This window comes from Calidris pugnax, unplaced genomic scaffold (genome assembly GCF_001431845.1).
Source record: "Calidris pugnax isolate Ruff unplaced genomic scaffold, ASM143184v1 scaffold44, whole genome shotgun sequence".
In the NCBI taxonomy this organism is placed as follows: Eukaryota; Metazoa; Chordata; class Aves; order Charadriiformes; family Scolopacidae; genus Calidris; species Calidris pugnax.
Genome location: NW_015094506.1, coordinates 2753177 through 2771810, shown reverse-complemented (window position 1 = coordinate 2771810; position 18634 = coordinate 2753177). Strand labels below are relative to the sequence as shown.

General features: G+C 39.1%; 1 protein-coding gene across 2 annotated transcripts in view; it reads left to right on the top strand.

Moving 5' to 3' along the window:
- The window catches only part of MYH9 (myosin, heavy chain 9, non-muscle), a 70332-nt gene that overhangs the window by 293 nt on the left and 51405 nt on the right, over positions 1-18634 (top strand). Inside the window, exons 1-2 of one of the 2 annotated variants that reach the window (XM_014963669.1) lie at positions 660-736; positions 15048-15400. In XM_014963669.1, coding sequence (XP_014819155.1) covers positions 15068-15400 — 333 coding nt within the window. In that variant the 5' untranslated portion in view covers positions 660-736; positions 15048-15067. Of the gene's footprint in view, positions 1-659; positions 737-15047; positions 15401-18634 lie in introns of those variants that run through there. The other variant, XM_014963668.1, reaches the window with a different exon arrangement.

The window sequence follows — 18634 nt, the reverse complement described above, 5'->3', positions numbered from 1 at the left end:
TTCTCTGCTCCCTCGCCTTCCCGTGTCCGTCCTTTGGAAGTAACGGGCAGGGGGAAATGGGACCGTTTGGCAGCTGTCAGGGCTGTAGCCTGAGTCACGGGCTGACAATCCTCCTTGCAGACATTGCGCTGGGCTTGGCTTCCGCCCTCAGATCTCGACTTCCTCGTTCGAGTTTGGGCTGTGCAGCGAAGCCAGGAGAGAGGGAGGAGGGAGGGACAGGGCAAGATGAAGCTTGCAGGAAAAAAAAAAAACCAACCAAAAAACAACCTCTTACAGATAGCTCATGCTTTCAGGCATCACCTCCAAGCGAGAAGGAAAAGTTCTCCGGCTTTTAGCGATACCCTTACCAGCCTGGCTCCAGTGGGTGTGGAAAGTAGCAAGTTTCATAGCCCCCGAGGGTGGAGTGTACCCAGTGGGCTTAATAAGGGTTGCTCCTAATTTGCCTAAACAGAGAGTGAAATAAATTTTAAAGCAATATCATACTTCTGGTAGTAAAGTGGATTTTTTCAGTAGTAAACTGTATTGGTTGGGAAGCTCTTCATGCAGTGGCTATTAAATTCCCCCTCTTCCCCCTCCTTGTGGTTCCTTCTTTTTTTTTTTTTTTCTCTTGAAACACTGTTTGTGCTCTTCATCTTTCTTCTTCTATAGGTTTTACTTCTGTATCCTATGTCGTGATGTCCTGAGCTGCACTCCATCAGAGTGGACTAAGAGCCTAAGCTTTTTTCTAAGTGAGCAGGTCTGTCCTAAGCAGGGTAATCTCTTGAGCGCTGCATAAGAAATTTGTGCTTCAAACTTGAAGAGATATTGTGGTAGATGGACTTTGGCCTGCAGACTATGATTTCTGCGCCTCTGCCCTACACTATAAAGAAATATAAGCTAATTTGCATGGAGACTGTTGAACCATAGCTTGAAAGATTAAATTGCATGTCCGTAACTCATATACATCTCCTGTCCATAAGCCTAGATATGGTAAACTTTTAACTCCAAAGTAACAGTGCTCTAATCAGTTACTGCTTGTGTAAAGATGCTTTTGAAATTAGTCACTAGGTAAAAATGTGACTAAGTTCACTTATCCGTGGCATTCCAGTAAAAATGGCAAATCAGGGTACAGATATGTATTGACTCATAGATGCACTGTCTGCAACTGTAGCGCTCTCTCCCAGAGTTTAAATGAGATAAGCAAATATTTTTGTTAACTAGAAAGTTGTAATGAGGGGGAAGCAATTGATAAATGTAAGTGGAGCTGCCTTTAGCATAAAAGAGTTTTGAAGTTGTTAATCACAATTGTCAAAACTGTATAAACACAAGATTGTGCTGCTAATCTGACCTTGTGAAAATAACTAGAGTGAAATCATGCAACAGTTCCGTGAAGCTCCATGTCAGGTGGAACTGTTCAAATTGACGTGTTCACCACCTTGATAGCTTTATTTGTTGCAATTATTCATAGTGTGTGCGCTGTCTTTCTGGAGCTGGACAGGCAAAATTTTCTGTAACTCTAAGTAGTTAGAAATGTGGGTCTGAGCTTCTCATATTTGCTGGCCTGGAACCTTAAAGTGAGTATGACCAGCACTGAGCTGGTGAGTTATGGGATTCTTTTTGTAGTACGATGTCATCTATCGGACACTTGTATAGCCAAGATCTGATTTTGAAAGTTCTCTGGAGAAGACTTCGACCTCTGCCGGGTGGCGTGTGGCTGTTTCTGTATAAACAGGAAGACTGAATAGCCAGGTCCTGTCTGTCCCAGAAGAATAGGTGTAGAAACTGAAGGTCTTTTATTGGACTTTGTTTGCATAGATTGTTAGGATATTCCTACCGTGGTTCTGGGGTTATTTTTTTTTCTTTCAAGTTATTCTTGTAAGAAAAAAAAAAAAACTTGCCATCTGAAGATAAAAAGAAAGAATAAGCTTTTTTTGTTGTTATTTCCTCTAGGTGGATTTTGTTATGCTTCAGAACGTTTTATGAAGACAAATAGGTTATGAGAGCTACACCGCAATCTTTTAAGTGAATTAGTAATAGTAATAATAAAAAAAAAGAATAAAATTAATTGTCTAGTAAAGTTGTAGGAAAGATACTTGAAGCATTTCTCACTTAGGAGGCTGAAATAATCTGTGTTGTTCAGCACATTATTTTGATATTATGAAAAATGTTGGAGAGTGTTCAAACTGTATAATGGGTGGTAGCTCTAATACTCATGTTTGAGTTGAAAACTGTCTGGTGGAGTCAGGTGCCACAGTCACTTAAATCTCTTTGCAACACTACTTTGCACTGCAAATATTTCTACTACAAATGCTAAGACTTAAATTTACCACTGCAACAAACTATCTTGAAAACTTGAACCATTATTATCTTGGCAGGTCTTTAGAAATGATGTACTAAATGTTTATAATAACCAATAATTCACAGGTTAGTCCTCTGTCAGACTGTTTATATGCAGGTACAAGGCAGTGTGTGTGTATTGGTTTGGATGCTAAATACATGAAAATGTACTTTGGTTGTACTGAGAGATTAAAGTAGTCTGTCTGCACCCAAAAATTCAGGCGTTGTTCTGTTAATCTCCAGGATACTGAACAGATGGGACACGACACATATCATAAGTATTGTGATTTCTGAGCTTATTCGGCTGAATCTTCTGCTCCCACCTCCATCCCTAGGCCTGTGTCTTGCCCAGATTTATATCACTTATGAATTGCTGTGACTATAATAGGGTGAGTTTATAAGTGGATGCCCTGGAGGTGCAGGAACCTATCTGGTTAATGCGACGTTTGCCGAAAGGGGAAGTCAAAGTTAAGGTTGTTTTATCCCCCACTCCTGTGTACTACATCTGTTTTCTTGTGTGGTAACTTCAGGTTATTGGGTAATGTGCTGAAGTTAACTGATGACTAAAGTGTGTTTTAGAGGCCAGAAATTAGTGTCCAAAACTTTAATCCTGACTGTGTGATTTAATATGGTTTTGTTTGTTTGACTTGATAATGCATTCAGTGCCCTCTAACATCCATTTTTATCTTTGATTTCTCGTATAAGTACCTTATTAGCCTTTGTTTTCTTAGTTTATAATTGAGGCACAGCTGTTTGCATGTTAAGTAGAGAAATTGTGTGTCTGACGTTAAGTCTTCTGTGGGTTGGGAGAAAACTATAATAGCATAGGATTGCCTACAGCGGCATTGTTTTTGCTGGCAATTGCTCTAGCCTAATGGTGGCTTGGTGACCTTGTACCTTAAATTTCTTTTCAGTTTAAGCACACCATGGGTCTAATTGAGTTTCCTAGTGTAGAAATAGATGGAAACTAGCAGCCTGATTTAAATAAGAGTATGATGAGACAAAAATACAAATGCAACTTCTACCCTGGAAGTTAATGCAGATGGGTGTTGTCCAACTAAATGAAATGCATCAATTTACAAGTTCATCTTAATTATCTTTTATCCGCTTCACTTTTTTTTTCTTTAGAGGCTGTGAGAACTTGTTCTGAGTGCTTGAAGTAATAATCTCAATGCTGATTTGTCTTGCAATTCTAGGCTACGTTAATGGTTTAACTTCTGACCTCACTCCAACCCAGTCATATTCAGTGTAGTTGACTAGTTTTACTTACGGGCCTTTGGCCTGTTACTTTACAGCACAATATGTTGCCTTTCTGAGCATCCTAAAAAGTCTAAAGAAACAGGAGTGTCTACAATTTCCCAGTAATGGAACTGGGATTGATGTCATTGTACAATACTTCAGGAGCTAGTACTGCTAAGTCATGTCTTTTTTAAATGTGGCAAAATGAAAACGGTAAAATTGATCTAGCATACTTGTCTGCTGCAAATTATTTCTTACAGAAGTATTACAAATGTATTGCTGTTGAATGCAGAGAGGTATAATGAAATATAACTCTGCATACTGTGGTTTGACTCCATGACCTCATAATGAAATTTATGCCTCTAGAGTTTTGTACATAGGGTTTGGGTTCTGCTTGTCTTCATGACTAGAAATGTAAATTTCTTCTAATGCATGTATGCTGACTCTACTGAGAGTAGTAAATAAAACCACATAGATGAGTGATTTCAGTAAACTCAAGCTAATAACTAATATATGTTGAGGGAAACTTAACTTGGAAATCTGTATCATAAAGTCTCCTTAACTGATGAATACTTCTATTCATCAAGAACTACCATTTTAATGAGTCTCGGCAGGAAATCCATTGTGATATACGCCTCAACACAGAACTGGAGTTCTGATTTGAATGAAAGCAAAGTAGGCATTCAAACTTGCAAGAAACGAGTTTTAGAGAAATTTTACAGCTCAACTTTGACAGTCCTATGCAATCAGATTTTTTTTTTCACTTCCTGTTTAAAATCTAAAATTTCAAGCATGCACTTGTAATAGTTTACTTCCCTTTTTTTTGTTTGTAGTGGTGAGACTACATTAATCTGTGTTTTTCTTTTTAAGGTCAAGACTTCACCAGTTCACTTGAATTTAAGGTCCTTTAGTCAACCTTGGAGGTGCAGTAGCTTTGACTTTGGTTAAAGTCGTCTGGGGCCAACACTCAGTTCAGCTAGTTTTACTGACGTGCTCAGAGTTAATTTAAATATACAAGAAAAGGAAAGTGCAAACACTGACTTGAACCCACAACAAAATTTCAATGAAAAAATTCATTTTCAACTGCTTCTGTCTTGTCTCCGAATGTGACTTAAAACAACTGTTGTATCAGTTTGTAGGTAAATTTTTAATCAGTAAGCTCTTTTTGTAAGGGACTGTTATACCGTAGGTCTGCTTGCCACTTAGTGCAAGAGATTCCAGTCTTGCTGTGCTCTGAATTGATAAAATTAATTTGTACTCACACTTTTCCCAAAATAATTTATATTTGTTAATGGTGTTTTTATTTCTTAAATTGATAGTCTGTCAGAGGATTTAGGCATGCTCAAACAAATACAAGGTACTTAAATGTAATAAGTTAGCAACACATACTGAATGTAAATCTGAAGTCAAAGCAGTGAACTGGAAGAGAAAGTTCCTGGCTAAGCACTTGGAACTGGTTTATGAGCTACATGGACTTTTGACAGGTTGGGTTTCTTTATGTAGATAAAGAAAAATGCTCTCTGGCTTCTGTTTTGGCCATGTCATCCATAGTTTAGGTTTTTTGCGGGGGTGGGTGCCTGTGTTTTTCGCTGTATTCAATTAGTGAAAGAGATCAGAAAGGATGGATTTCAGATGAACATATCCAGAAACAGGCAATTTAATTCATAAATTGCTTATTGAAGATAGCTATCTAAAAAGCAATTTTAGTTACTTTTTGCTTGTAAATGCATCTAAAGTAGTCCAAGGAAAACGTGGGTTTTTTGTATTAATGCAATTTTATTTTGTTTAGCAGAGTACCATTTAATATATTCCATTCTCCGTAGATGTTGTTCAGATGTCTTTATTACTGTTGTTCAGAGATAAAGATGTTTTTCTCTGTCTTTGATGTCAAGTGAAATGTTTCAGACTTTACAGAATTGTTTAAATAAACGGATATGGGAGTATGGGTACAGGTATATGGTAGACAACAATAATTAAGTAATTGGATACTTGAAACTGTCATGTTTCAAATGGAGGTGTCTGCTTACTGACAAAGGGAATATTCTTTTGTAGGGGAGCATAAGTACAAAATAAGATTTCTCCACAGGCACAAAAATGCGACTTAGGGTTTGTGACTTAAACCAGTTCACTTAGCTTTTTATCATCTGGGTTATATTGCAGTGCGAGTGTTTATAGCAGATACTGAAGTCTTTGACCTTTCATTACGCAGCAAATTATTCTGAATTGTTTTAATGGCCCTTCCCAAGTCAAAGTTTTGTGTAGATGAACTTGAGCTTGCAGTTCAATGCAGTACATGATGGGAAATGTAGAATGAGAGCACACCAATGTGATGAGGAAAAGGTATTAGTCATAATTTTTCTTTGAAAAAGGGATTGCCAATTTATTAGACAGTGGTAGAACTTCTAAAAATTATGTACCTACATATCATCTGCTTAGCACTGACACGTGTGCACAGTCAGTTTATCATCTTCTACACAGTGGGAGTTAAACTTTTTACATGGCAAATTCTGATTTTTTTTCCTAATGGGCAGAATTACTAGATTTTAGTTCTTTAATGCCTTAAAAACTTGATGTAGGAAAAAATACAACTGTAGTAATGGTTCAGCTCCTCCTTGCATAGATAAGGAGAAGAATATCATAGAATCATAGAATGGTTCGCGTTGGAAGGGACCTTAAAGATCGAGTTCAACCCCCTGCCATGGGCAGGGACACCTCCCACCAGACCAGGTTGCTCAAAGCCCCATCCAGCCTGGCCTTGAACACTTCCAGGGATGGGGCATCCACAGCTTCTCTGCTTCCAGTGTCTCACTGTCACAGCACTATAGTGTATATGCTTGTAGAGAATGTTGTTAATTATGGTGGAAACATATGAAACACTTCTGCTACTCTATGGTCACTATTTCCTCATGTTGTGTTTTTATCCTGTTATGCCAGAAAACAAAACTTTGTTGGAAATTTCCAGATTTTATTTGCTGCCTCTTATTTATGTCAGTTTCATGTCAGAAGGGGATAATTTTCTTTTTTTCCAAAAAGTCTTTTCCTGTAATGCCAGAATAGAGAAAAACTTATATGCCATATAGCCATGATTGTAAGAGTTCAGACTAGGTTCCTACTTCAAGTGCCCTTGCTTTTACTCATTTCATATTGAAAGGTGAGTCATTTCTTCTCCTTTAATACAAAATCAGTGCTTCAAGAGATCTAGACAGAAGGGCAAGGTTAGGGGAATTCTAAAATAAGAGATTCCTAATGCTGTTCCTTTTTAGAGATTGATAGATTTGGCGTTTAGGGAAGAAAGCACAGGTCAGGAAAGGAACAAGCTAAGTAGAAAACGAGCATGAGGCTGAGGTGTACAGAGCAGGCAAGCATTACTTTTGTGCTCTGCTGCACCAGAGGCCTTCTCCAGAACATTGGTTATAACAGATAGCTAAGTAAGGAGCCATGAAGCTGTGCAAGACCTTGAGCGCAATAAGGAAATGTCGCAATCAGAGTGTTTCAAAGTTTTTCAGACCATCTTGAACTTGATATTTATGGTCTGTGAGGTTGTTTTCAACCTCCGTATATATCCTGGAGCTTAAGACTATGTAGTTTTTCCTTCAGTGTAGGAATTGCTGTTGTTCTAATCTCCAGAGAGAGTCATTCTCTTCTGCCTCCCACCTCCAAGATCACCCTCGTAAACAGATGTAGGTCCTCTTAAGGAATCCCTATGTCTAGCTAGAATAGTTAAGAGTCAAACTTGAACCCTATGAAGGTGTTCTGCCAGGGTTTTTGCCTGCTATCTCCATAGCTGCTGTTAACGGTGGAGCAGAACTATTTAAAAGAAGAATAACAGTACGAGATACAGCAGAATGCTGTTTGTACACGGTCATAGTTTGGCACAGTAGGTTGAGCTGTGAATGTCTAGAGAAATGTGGTTCCCTGCTGCAATATAAAAATAACCTTTTATAAAATGGTTTGCCAGACATATTTGCACTGTTTCTTGGTTCTTTCCAATATGAGCTGGAAGGAAAATTAGTATTATTGATGCTGAGATCAAAGCAAGTTCTCAGTTAACCTAAGGAAGAATAATTGCTCCTGTAAGATGACTTTGTTAGCCACGGGCATGCTAAATATTTGTATCTAAAAGGCTGAACCAGAACTGTATTATTTTTTTTCCCTGTATTTGGGTATAATTGTTTTACTCCTTGTTCCCTCTTGTGATGAACTGGGACCTGGAGTTGACAAAGATGATAGGGAGTGCTGATTGACACTTCAGTACCCCAGAGAGTTCTTGGCAGATATCTTTTTAGCCTTAAATCAGTATATTGGGGAAGGGTTGAAAAGTGACCCTGAGATAACAAGGACAGGCTGAAACTTTTCAAGCTCTTCCACCCCCTCTCATGCAATGTCCGTAGGGAATTCTGCATGCCTGATCAGAACTTTCGCAGTCCATTATGCCTCCTGAAAACAAGTCTTCCAGCAAAACAGCTTGAACAGCAGGGATGGGCTGCAGTTTTCTGAACTACAGCTGTCTCCTTAAGTGGGATTACTTTGCTGAGTGGTCACGAAGAATGTATTCTCCCCCTGGAATGTTTTCCTTGTGGGCACACTGTCTCTGGAAGAGGAATTCTCTCCTCTGCTGAGAAGGCATGTACTGTACGCGCACTAATGAGAAACAACAGTTGCAGAAAGTGTATTATGCAGGATTGTAAACTTTGAATATTTATTCAAAGTGAATGGGGTTGGGTGGCAGCCAGCCTGGCTTTGTCATGCTAAAGACTGGACTGGAAATCAACAGAAGGCTACCCTCCCCCTCCCTAAACCAGTGTTTGGTGTGTTTGAACAATGTGCACAGGCTTCATAGCACTGATTAACTTTATTGGTGCCATGTACATCGTAATGTGTCTTTGTGTCTCACTGAACTGAAAGGGTGCAATTAAAATAGGGGCAAGCATAGTCTCCCTAGCATTTACTTAGGGAAGCTGTGCCTGGCCATATTTGCTCATAACTGACAGTGGTTAATTTCTTTATGGTATGCAGTGTGGTTGCCCAAGATTGTTTTTGTGCTTGTATAGCCCGTGGTGAAGCCTGAGCTATCCTGTTTTTACTACTTCTATCCAAAACTAGCCTTTTCAGATGGGCATTCATTTGTGTTACAACTGCACGTTCTGTGCTGGTAGTTTCTGTTCTCCTGACCTTGCCATTCGTTTCAATCCAGTGGAGAGAAAAGGTGACTACTAAGTGGCATGTAAGGACAACGTCTTGCTTGTGTATGGCTTTGTGGCCTTTGCCATTTGCCATGGAAAGTCCCAGCTTCACAGAGCAAACCTCCTATGTCAGCTGTTACAGTAGAATATGCAAGTGCTGCTTCACACATACCAGAAAGTGATGCTTGACAGCCAAAGAGCTGGACTCACAGAGGCCGAGAAACATTTATTCCATGTTTGTTGGTCTGAGGATACATGTCAGATACCTTCAACTTCTGTCCTACATGTATCCTGGTCAGTAGATCACTTCTGTGTAATAAGGATGTCATTTATACATTAGATAAGTAGATTCTTCCTTGCTTCTTGGAGCCCTGTGCATACAGAGAAGGCACTTTAGTGCTCTCCCTTGCGTTTAACTTACAGTAATAAACACGGTAGCTGGCAAGTCTGGGCAGCACTACAGTCAAACTGAATATGCAACAATAATTGCCAGCAATCTGCATTCCAGTTGTGAAATAAATCTTTCAACAATGTATTGTGTGCGTCAGACTGTGACTAGAGAGGAAAGCAGTGAGCTACAGTAAGCCTAATAGCAATCATTATGAATCCCAAATAAAGCTGAACTAGAAGAAATGAGTTTGCGTGGCAGCGTGACATTCTGAACAAAAAGGCTAAGTGTAGCTGAATGCCTTCAGCTCAGGGGGCTATCAGTGAGGGAGTACTAATTGCAAACTCGTGTACTTACCTCATGTATTCTCTAGTGGGATAACTGAAATTCGTCTTCCTTGAGTTGGGTTTGAAGCATCAGGCACTGGTATGTCACAATATACTGAACTTGAGAAACAAGCAAATATAACCAGTCCATCAGTTCAGCTTCCTGCCAGCTTTTTCCACTTCCCTTCCTCTCCCCCTGCCCCTCTACAATTAATTTCTCACCCTTGGTGATTCAGACTTCAGTTTTTATATGTGTTACTTACAAATTGGAGCAGTTTGTTCTAGCAGACTTCACAGTTTTCTTTCCCATAAACATCCTGGCACGTGGAGCTGTGAAGTGTCAGCCTAGTACGTCCTAAGCAGATGAGATCTGAGCAGTTTCTTACTGAATACAGGGGAATTATAGGAGGTTTTTTTGGTGGGTTAGGTTTTGGTTTTTAATGTTGCTGGTTCACAGTCACTGTAGGCAGTCTGACCACTAAGTTTATTTGCTGTACTTTCTAGGTGCACTTAATACAACTGTTTCTGTTGATTTGATGAACTGTATTCAGCTGGCTGGGGAAAGTGAAATAGTTGAGTTTGCAAAAATCATGCAAGTATTAGCTGTTCAGTTTGTATCCTTAACAAGGATTCCCCTCATATGAATGCTACTGACCAAACTTAGTTTGAATCATTAGCCGCTTCTCAAAGTCAAATTATTTCTTAAATGCTGTCTATTAACAAAGAATCAAGTTTCTTCACCGAGGACAATTTAGTTGTAACTGAAATGGGACTGTAAGTGGCCAGTAGGGCTGTAATTTTCTAGTGTAAAAGTCTTGTCTTGCCTGCAGAAATGGTGTACATTCCTTTTGCTCTGTGAAAGGGCCTTTTGTTTTATGTGCCATTCTCTCACAACCTGCTAAAGGTAAGCCCATTTGGAAAATGGCCTGAGAATTGTGTTCCTGAAATATTTTTAAAATGTGAGCTGTATAAACAAAGGGAAATGAACTTGGTTTAGTCTAAATGCATTTCACATTTACTCTTCATTCTTTTTGTCACCCTGATCTTAAAGGTAGTTTCTCTTAACACTGCTAGTATAAGGGCCACCAAGCAAACCATGCAGGGGGATTATGCCATGTGAAATCACAGAAAGGTTTTATCGCGGTGCCTTACTGGGGGATCTGAAGCAGAAGAAAACTTCTGGTAATTATCCACGTAGCTCATAGTCTTATAGCAAAGTTCTGAAACAGTGATCTGAACCAGCAAGTATATAGTACGTGTATCTGGCTCTTTTATGTTCTCTGTAGCCCAATATTTCACAAACTTATCATAATTCATTAAAATAGGGGGATGGTTTGTGGAGAAAGCAATCTATTCCAATGTAGTAACGCATCTTTGCTAATAACGAGGCTGAAGCCTGAAAAAAACAGTGTAAGGATCCCTACTTTTAATGGTGGTTTGGATAACTCAAACTAGAAGTGCTTTCCTCACTAGTGCTTTAATACTTGTTAGTGAATGTTAAGCATTAACTGTTGCTGTTAATGCCCTTCCGAATATATTAGTTTTATTTCTATTTTGGCCATTACCTCAATAGTTTAGCATAGCCCAAGTTCATCTTATTGAGCAGTGGCTCAGTCCCAGAAACAATTCTGTGGCTGCTGACAGAGTAAACATTGGGGGCGAATAATACAAATAGTTCTGGAAAATTAAATTGCAAGTGGATAATGTTCTTTGCTTTTAGCAGTTGCAAAACACTTCAATCAAAAGGAAGGGACCTTATAGCAGAGGCAGCTTTTAGACCTTTCTAAGCCAGATAAGGTGCTTGTTTCCAGGTTTTTGGGAACCACTTGATGCTTTAAGTAGGGAGAGGAGTGTGTAAAGTGTCTCATAATTCAAGCCTTAAGGCTATGAAATTGTAGGAGCCTAAGGCAAACTTCTGTCCATATGACTGTATTCAAATGAGGGTTTTGGGTAATTCTGCCTAGTTCAAAGGGAATGCATGGCATCTTAACTTAAAGCCAGTGTTTAATTTGTTCACCTCAAAAGAATCTGCAGGGAAAGATGTATGTAAGGGGTTCTTGAATTTATTTTTGTTTAAAGTTTGACTACATATATATCAATGTCTTAGTCCTGTCCTGTTCATGACTGTAGAGGTTGCTTTGCCTTCGACTGTAACCGTATGGCATCTTCGTGGCAGCTGTGTAGTTAGTTAAGTGGCAAAAGAATGTCTTTTGGCATTGAAATAATGGAAAACAAGCAATCTTTGACCAGCCTGTTCCTCAGACTGCTACGAACCACAATAAGGGAGCATACTGGGTTAACAGGGAAGTGACTGTAGTATTTCATTTTTGGAAACAATACTAGGAAGGAGGCATTTAAACTCAAAACAAGGATGGTCTGTCTTCCTTCTGTATTTTTTGGTCTTCTTACCGATAGACTAGTGTTGCATCAAAAAGAATATTGCTAACGGTATTCTCATCTGACAGTTGCACAATAGCCATGTAAAGATAAATGTCTTCACCCCACATAATTATCTGCACCCAAAATGCAAACTACTAGGCAAACAAATTGCTTCCTAATTTGTTCCTAAAATGGTAATGACTTGCATTCGTTGTGAGTTGCTGTAAGGCTGCAAGAACTTACTGCACTTCCTTGGCCACTTAAGGGGATTTTAGAAATGCCCAGTAAAATGCAGCATAAGCTGGGAAGAGAAGTTCCATCCCATGGGCTCCAAAACTTGCTGAATCTGATTCCTCTGGTACTGTTCTTGTGGAGAAGGCAAATTAATGGTTGGTTTGTGGTATTGCTAGTTTAGAGGCCCTGTGGGTTAGAAGTCAGCCTCGAGAATAGCACTAATGTCATGTTATCTTAGCATGTTCCTCCAGTTTTTTAGTTCTAGTACCTGATGATTCTGTTCTGGAGCATATGAAAACTAGTTTTAAATGGTGATAAGAAGACTGTTTGCTGCTGCCATGCAATAGGGTAATTTTCAAGTCTGTTTAAAGTTTGAGGTGTGGACCGTCTTTGAATCTCCTCACTATTTGGTAGTACGGGCATAAAAGCTAGTGTTTGGTGAGATTTTAGAATAGCTGTGTTAGACTATTTCTCTTCTTACTGTGAAAGTTGCTTCAAGTCCTGGGAATAAAAAAGGATAGATGCTATTGAAAGATTCTGTACTGCCTGGAGAATGCAGCCTTGCTGTATGCAAGATAATTTGGGGCTCTCCTCCTGTGAGGAGTTTGATTAAGCTCTGTGTAGCTATCTTCTTTCCTTAGTCCTCTTCAGATCTAGAACTGGCTGGGGATACCCCTTGAAAGATTTCTTGTGGTCTTATGTATTTCTTATCCAAAAAGAATTAGTCTTTATCCCAGAATAAATCTCCAAGGCGTATTTAATACATGTACTTTAACAGTTAGGAATATGTTTCAGTGTAATGTAGGACACTTCAGATGGCTGGTTACTTAGGATTCCTCAGGAAATGATGAAACTGAATTTAGCTGAAGCATACTGCCTCTGTGTCCTGCCTGATTATAGCCAAAAAAGGCAACTGGTTAGATTCTGGGAGTTGCATAGGCAGGAAACTGTGTAATGGAGGGTAGAGCACAGCTGTTGCCTTGCCAAACCTGATACAACTCTGAACACAATTGAATATTTATTTCTTTTTCCCCTCCTTCCCTCCAGTCCCTTTTTTTTTTTTTTAACTCTTTGACCACAACCTGCAGATGATACTCTGCGATATCCTGAAATCTCAATATCTTTTGTTGAATTGTTAGTCTTCTCTATTGCCTACATACTCTGTCAGGCTAGATGCTCTAGGGTGGTCTTGAAACTCTCTTGACAGCTCATGTTTTTCATGGCAGCTTCTTGATTGCTACATCTTATCTCTGCAACAAATCTCTTCATTGCGTACCCATTAAAATCTGGATTTTCAGATTTTATTTCAATACAAATATGAAAAGCCAGGGAGGAGGAATTGTTCTGAGAATCACTTTTGTGGTGACTGAGGTGGAAGTGTCAGTGACCCTGTAAGGCTTAAGACAAAGATTTTAAGCTCAAGCTAAAGGAAACCATTATTTATGGAGTAATTTTCTCTTTGTCTGCTAAAGAATTTTTGACTGTGAATATACAGCTATCCATACAGTCTCTGGCACAAAGTTGCATACCACCTACAGTGATACATTTGTTGAAAGGAATTTCCCTACATGCTTACAAATGACTGGTGTGGGCATTTGTGCCCGTCATTATTACAGCTGATGTTTTTCTGGCTTCATTCACTGCTTGCTAATGCTGGGACTCAACATCTATTGTTGCTCTCATGCATATTTGGGGAGTTGAACTGCTTCTGTCCTGCTCTCAGTACCTTTTTTGTCTGTGGTATCTCTAGTCAGACTTCACCTATTTGATCTGCAGGCTGGTTTGTAAATATGGGCATGTTCTGTAGAAAAGTTATCCCTGTAGAGCCTGACAGTCCTCCATAACATGAATATTGATGTTTTCATTTCCTGTTCTTTTGGTGGTAAAGAGCTCTAGCTTCTATCCAAGTTATGAAAAACATATATTGAGGACACTGGTATCTTTGTGCAGAAGGATCCAAGAAGTAATGTTTATGGGACCTTGTAAAGAGGCTGCTGTTACATGGTTAATGAGCCTTGACGCATGCAGTTCGTTCTTCTGATTGAAAAGATTTCTGAATGGCAGCAATAAAATTGCTGCCTTATAAACTGGAAAATCCATGCTGGTAGTGTTCTGGTTTGATGAAACACTAAATCTAGGGTGCCATTTTCTGAGCATGCTGCCTAAATCTCCCTTTTGTAGGGGCGGTACTCTCTCCTCTACCCGACCACAGCTTTATAAAAGAATTTCAATAGAGAATTTTTGGCTGTAAGATTTCCTGACAACAGGTTTATTCTGTTAGTTTCTTGGAGGTATTTTCTACTGAACGTTATTTAGAAAAAAGGATACAGACTGGTAGGCTGGGTGTTGCTGCTAAGCTAGTGATGGAAAGTATCTAATATTGATCTTGACTGGTGTCATCAGGTTATCAATGGTGTATTTAGAAGCTAAGTGCGTCTCATGTATTGTCTAGTCTGGTATATGGAATTTCTAAGAAGTTGTGATATTTGATTCATAGCTTATCAGAACAAGGAGTTAGGAAGTAAGTGTTGATTAAACATTTATGATTATATTTCTGAGCTAATATCTCTACTGAGCAGAGCAGTGATCTTGACCTGAATGTTACTGGCATAGTAGCTGATACTCAGACTATTGGCACATCTTATAAATTGATTGATGCTTGCCACTGTAGCCTGCTTTGTCTTTTCTTCCAAATAACAGCTTCCAAATGCTTAATGGTCAATGTTTTGTTGTAGGTTTTTTTTTTTAACTAGTTGCTAGTTTGTTGTTTTTCATCCTCTTGGCAAGCAAAACCTTGACCTTACTGGAAGTTTGACAACTTACCAGTGCTTGCTAACACGAAACTAAAGGAGGGGGAGGCATGCTCTAATGACCAGGGACTCGGGATACTTAGCATGTGCCTGTCTGCCTCTAGGAATCTGGAAGGCAACTTGAGGTTTTAAAAATATTTTTTTTTTTTTTCTTTCCCCTCTGTTTTTGCAGGTCCTGAATACTAAAACACAATGTCGCAACGAGACGCAGATAAGTACCTTTATGTGGACAAAAACATCATTAATAACCCCCTGACTCAGGCTGACTGGGCAGCTAAGAAGCTGGTATGGGTTCCATCAGAGAAGAATGGGTTTGAGGCAGCTAGCCTGAAGGAAGAAGTAGGAGATGAGGCCATCGTGGAACTGGCAGAGAATGGGAAGAAAGTGAAAGTAAATAAGGATGACATCCAGAAGATGAACCCCCCCAAATTCTCCAAAGTGGAAGATATGGCGGAGCTGACATGCCTGAATGAGGCTTCTGTGCTTCACAACTTGAAGGAGAGATACTACTCGGGGCTGATCTATGTAAGTAAACTTTTCTATTGGGGTAAGAGTTCTTGATTACATAGTAATCTGAACTTAACTGTAATCACTTTGCTTCTGAAATGTGCATGTTAACCTTCCATTGCCCCTATATGCAACTCTCATGTGACTTAGCTTCTTCCCTCTACTTAAAATTTTTTCACTAAACTATGCCAATCCCTCTCGAGTTAATGTTGAAGCTTTCAAGGAATGCTGTGGTAAATCTGTCTTTACATTTTAATGTCTTCGTTTACAGGATGTTTTGAATGCCACTTAACTTTCTCTTAGCAAGAAGTGAGAGCAGATGGAAAGTGGTAAACAGGGAGCCTGGTCTGTACTGAACCAAATAATAATAAAAACACAATCCTAATATACCTAACATCTGAATTGCATTTTCCCATGTCTGGAGCTTCAGCGGGAAAGAATGCTAATGCCAAGCTTTTTGTGTTACAAAAATTCTGGATCTCTGAGTGTTTTACTGAGAAGGCACATGTGGGCCTGCTTATGCTTACAGATAGGAAATGCTTCTTTTTCTTTCCACCCCAAAATGGACAAGAGCAGAGATTCCTGTTTCTTATTGCTGTGGAAATGACAAAGATAGCATTTATGGGACCACTTATGGTCATACTCAATGAAGCATGCAGCAACTACTTCACTGAGTAACAAAAGCAATAAATAGGGAAGGTGGGGAAGGAGAATTTGGAACCTTGACCTGGTTCTTCAGTTCCTGTCTGATTTTTCCTCTTCATGTGGCCTATGTTTAGCCAGCAGATGTTGGTTTTAATAGCCTCTGCTTTACTAATACTCTGCAGGCATAGAATGAATGATTAAAGTTGGTGGTAACGTAAAATTTGAGTGCAGTGACTGGTTAAAATAGGAATTAGTGTTCCTCAATTTATTTATTCTCAGACTAGCCTCCTCTTCCAGAATTAAAATGGGACTGCCTGAGATGGAATCCTGAGGGGTGCAGAAATGCTGGATGTTCAGTGTTTCTAGGCACTATCAAATCTTGACAGAAGATTAGAACATCTATCAAAATAAAATGTATTAAAGAATAAATTTCATATCTAAACATGTATATTAATACAGTCCTTGAAGAAAGCATGTCTAGATTTCTCCTCTTCCCCCTTCTTGTGCTGCCAAAAACCCAAAAGCTTCCTCTCTTGTCATATTGAGAAGACAACACAAATAAAAACTGTCTGCAATATCTATTTGTATGTTTTGGGGTTTATTTTTTTTTTGAACACTTACTACTTCTTCATGCTCGAAGGGATATAGACTTTTATGTAGCCATCTTATGTGGCAAGCTATAGATGACCTCTTCTGCCCTAACATGGATTGGTGATATCTAAGACACCACGTAGCAGGAATTCACACTAGCTATCCATCTTGGGTAGAAACCTTTGTGAACTGTTGCATTCTAAGTTAAGGAGAATGATGAACACAAGATAGAAACTCTGGCCCTGGCTAGTGCCAGCCTGCTCTTCTGGAGTGGCACAAAGGCATATAGACAACTGTTGCAGAAATTGTCAGAGAACAGCTGAAGGATGCAAAGCTGATATAAATTGTGTGACAACCACCATCTTAATGTCAAAATTTTGAGACCTGATACGGTTGGAGAGTGATGCAGTTAATTATTCTGTGTAGTCAGTAACTCCTTTGACTTTTGGTCAAAACCTACACTCAGAGGGAAGAATCTTGGTGTTGAGATGAAATAGGATGTGCAAGATCATGTGTAACATTTTTGGAACAGGAAACATTGCTAGATTACGTAATAAGTTGTTGACAATAATTCAACAGCATCTCAAAGACTGTTGCATGCTATGCAATGGGCTGTTTCACACATCTTGCAAGATATCTTCTGAAAATTCAGACATAATCTGTGACTGTAATAAATTGAGTTCTTCCAACTGGATTGTAAGAAGTATAAAAAAGAAATAAATAAAATCCCCCACACCCTTCACCCAAGTAAATGTAGCATAGTAATGCTCTATTACAGATTCTTGGTCTTGCCAAAACCGTGTTTCTGTGCACTTGTGAAATGGACTGATCTCACCTGTCAGCAGTTCTCAGCAAGTCAGAAGATTAATGAGAAGGCTTAAAATACTTTCATTGGAGGGCTGTTAGTTGATCATTAATCCTCTTGAAGAAAGAGAATACATGTAATGTATCTCTAGCACAAATGTCTCTGGAAAGATCACAGCATAGTGCTATGTTTTTTTGTGACTTTTTTTTTAATCTTCTTTTAAATTTTATTTTTCTGTCTACCCATCCCGTAAAAGGAAGAGGAAAATCTTATGGCTGGTGCAGACAAATTTTGAGCAGGGAGTGTCAAACATTTCAAGCACTAAGAGCTTGAGTCTGACACCAATTTACTGTTTCCATGTGCTGATTGGCTCTGCACTGAGATGACTTGCTAATAGACTGGCTTTTGTATTAACCCTTTCTATTCTGAATGGTTTATCAGATCATTTTCAGCTTCTGTGCTGCTTAGTTGAACTGCCTTGTTTGTGTGCAGTGTGAAACTCTAAACTCAAAACTCAACCTTACAAGTTCAGTTATTTCATTGAAGTTAAAAGTTTCTGGAAAATAAACTTTCTGATGCTGTCAGCTTTGTGCCATGCTGCTACTGGTCCTTTCAGCTCCTCAGAGCTAGTCTAGTAGTTAGAAAAATAAAACTAGTTCCAATTTGCCCTGTGTGTCAGTTGAAATAGCTAGTGAAAGGTAATGCCAGAATTCTATTTTAAGATAGTAATGTCTGAAACAAAGTACAGATTTCCAAGCCAGCTGTGCTTATAATAGATTAGCCTTTTAGTTGGAGCCTTGGGTTCAATTCAAGGATTTATGCCTGTAAGTCTTTATTGGTACTTTAATAAGATGAAGATGACTCTTTTCTGTGGTAGGGCTGGCACCTTCTGCTCAATATAATTCACCTTACATCCTATGTAAAATTCTATCTGTCTGCTTGACCAGCAGTTGTGACATGGTGGTCTCACTCAGCTGCCTATCCCAGCCATGATTAATTGCCTCTCTTTATTAGACAAAAATATCACCTCACACATCTGTCTGAGATCATTATATTGCAAGGAAGTTTCCCTTAGGTATTTCTCCTGGCACCCAGAATGTTGGAAGAAGGTAATGGCTTCTTCCTGCATACCTGCTTCATGGCTTCATCACTCTAACTTAAATTAATGTCTTCCGTTTTCTAAACTGCCTCTCTCATCTGTAAGAGTATTT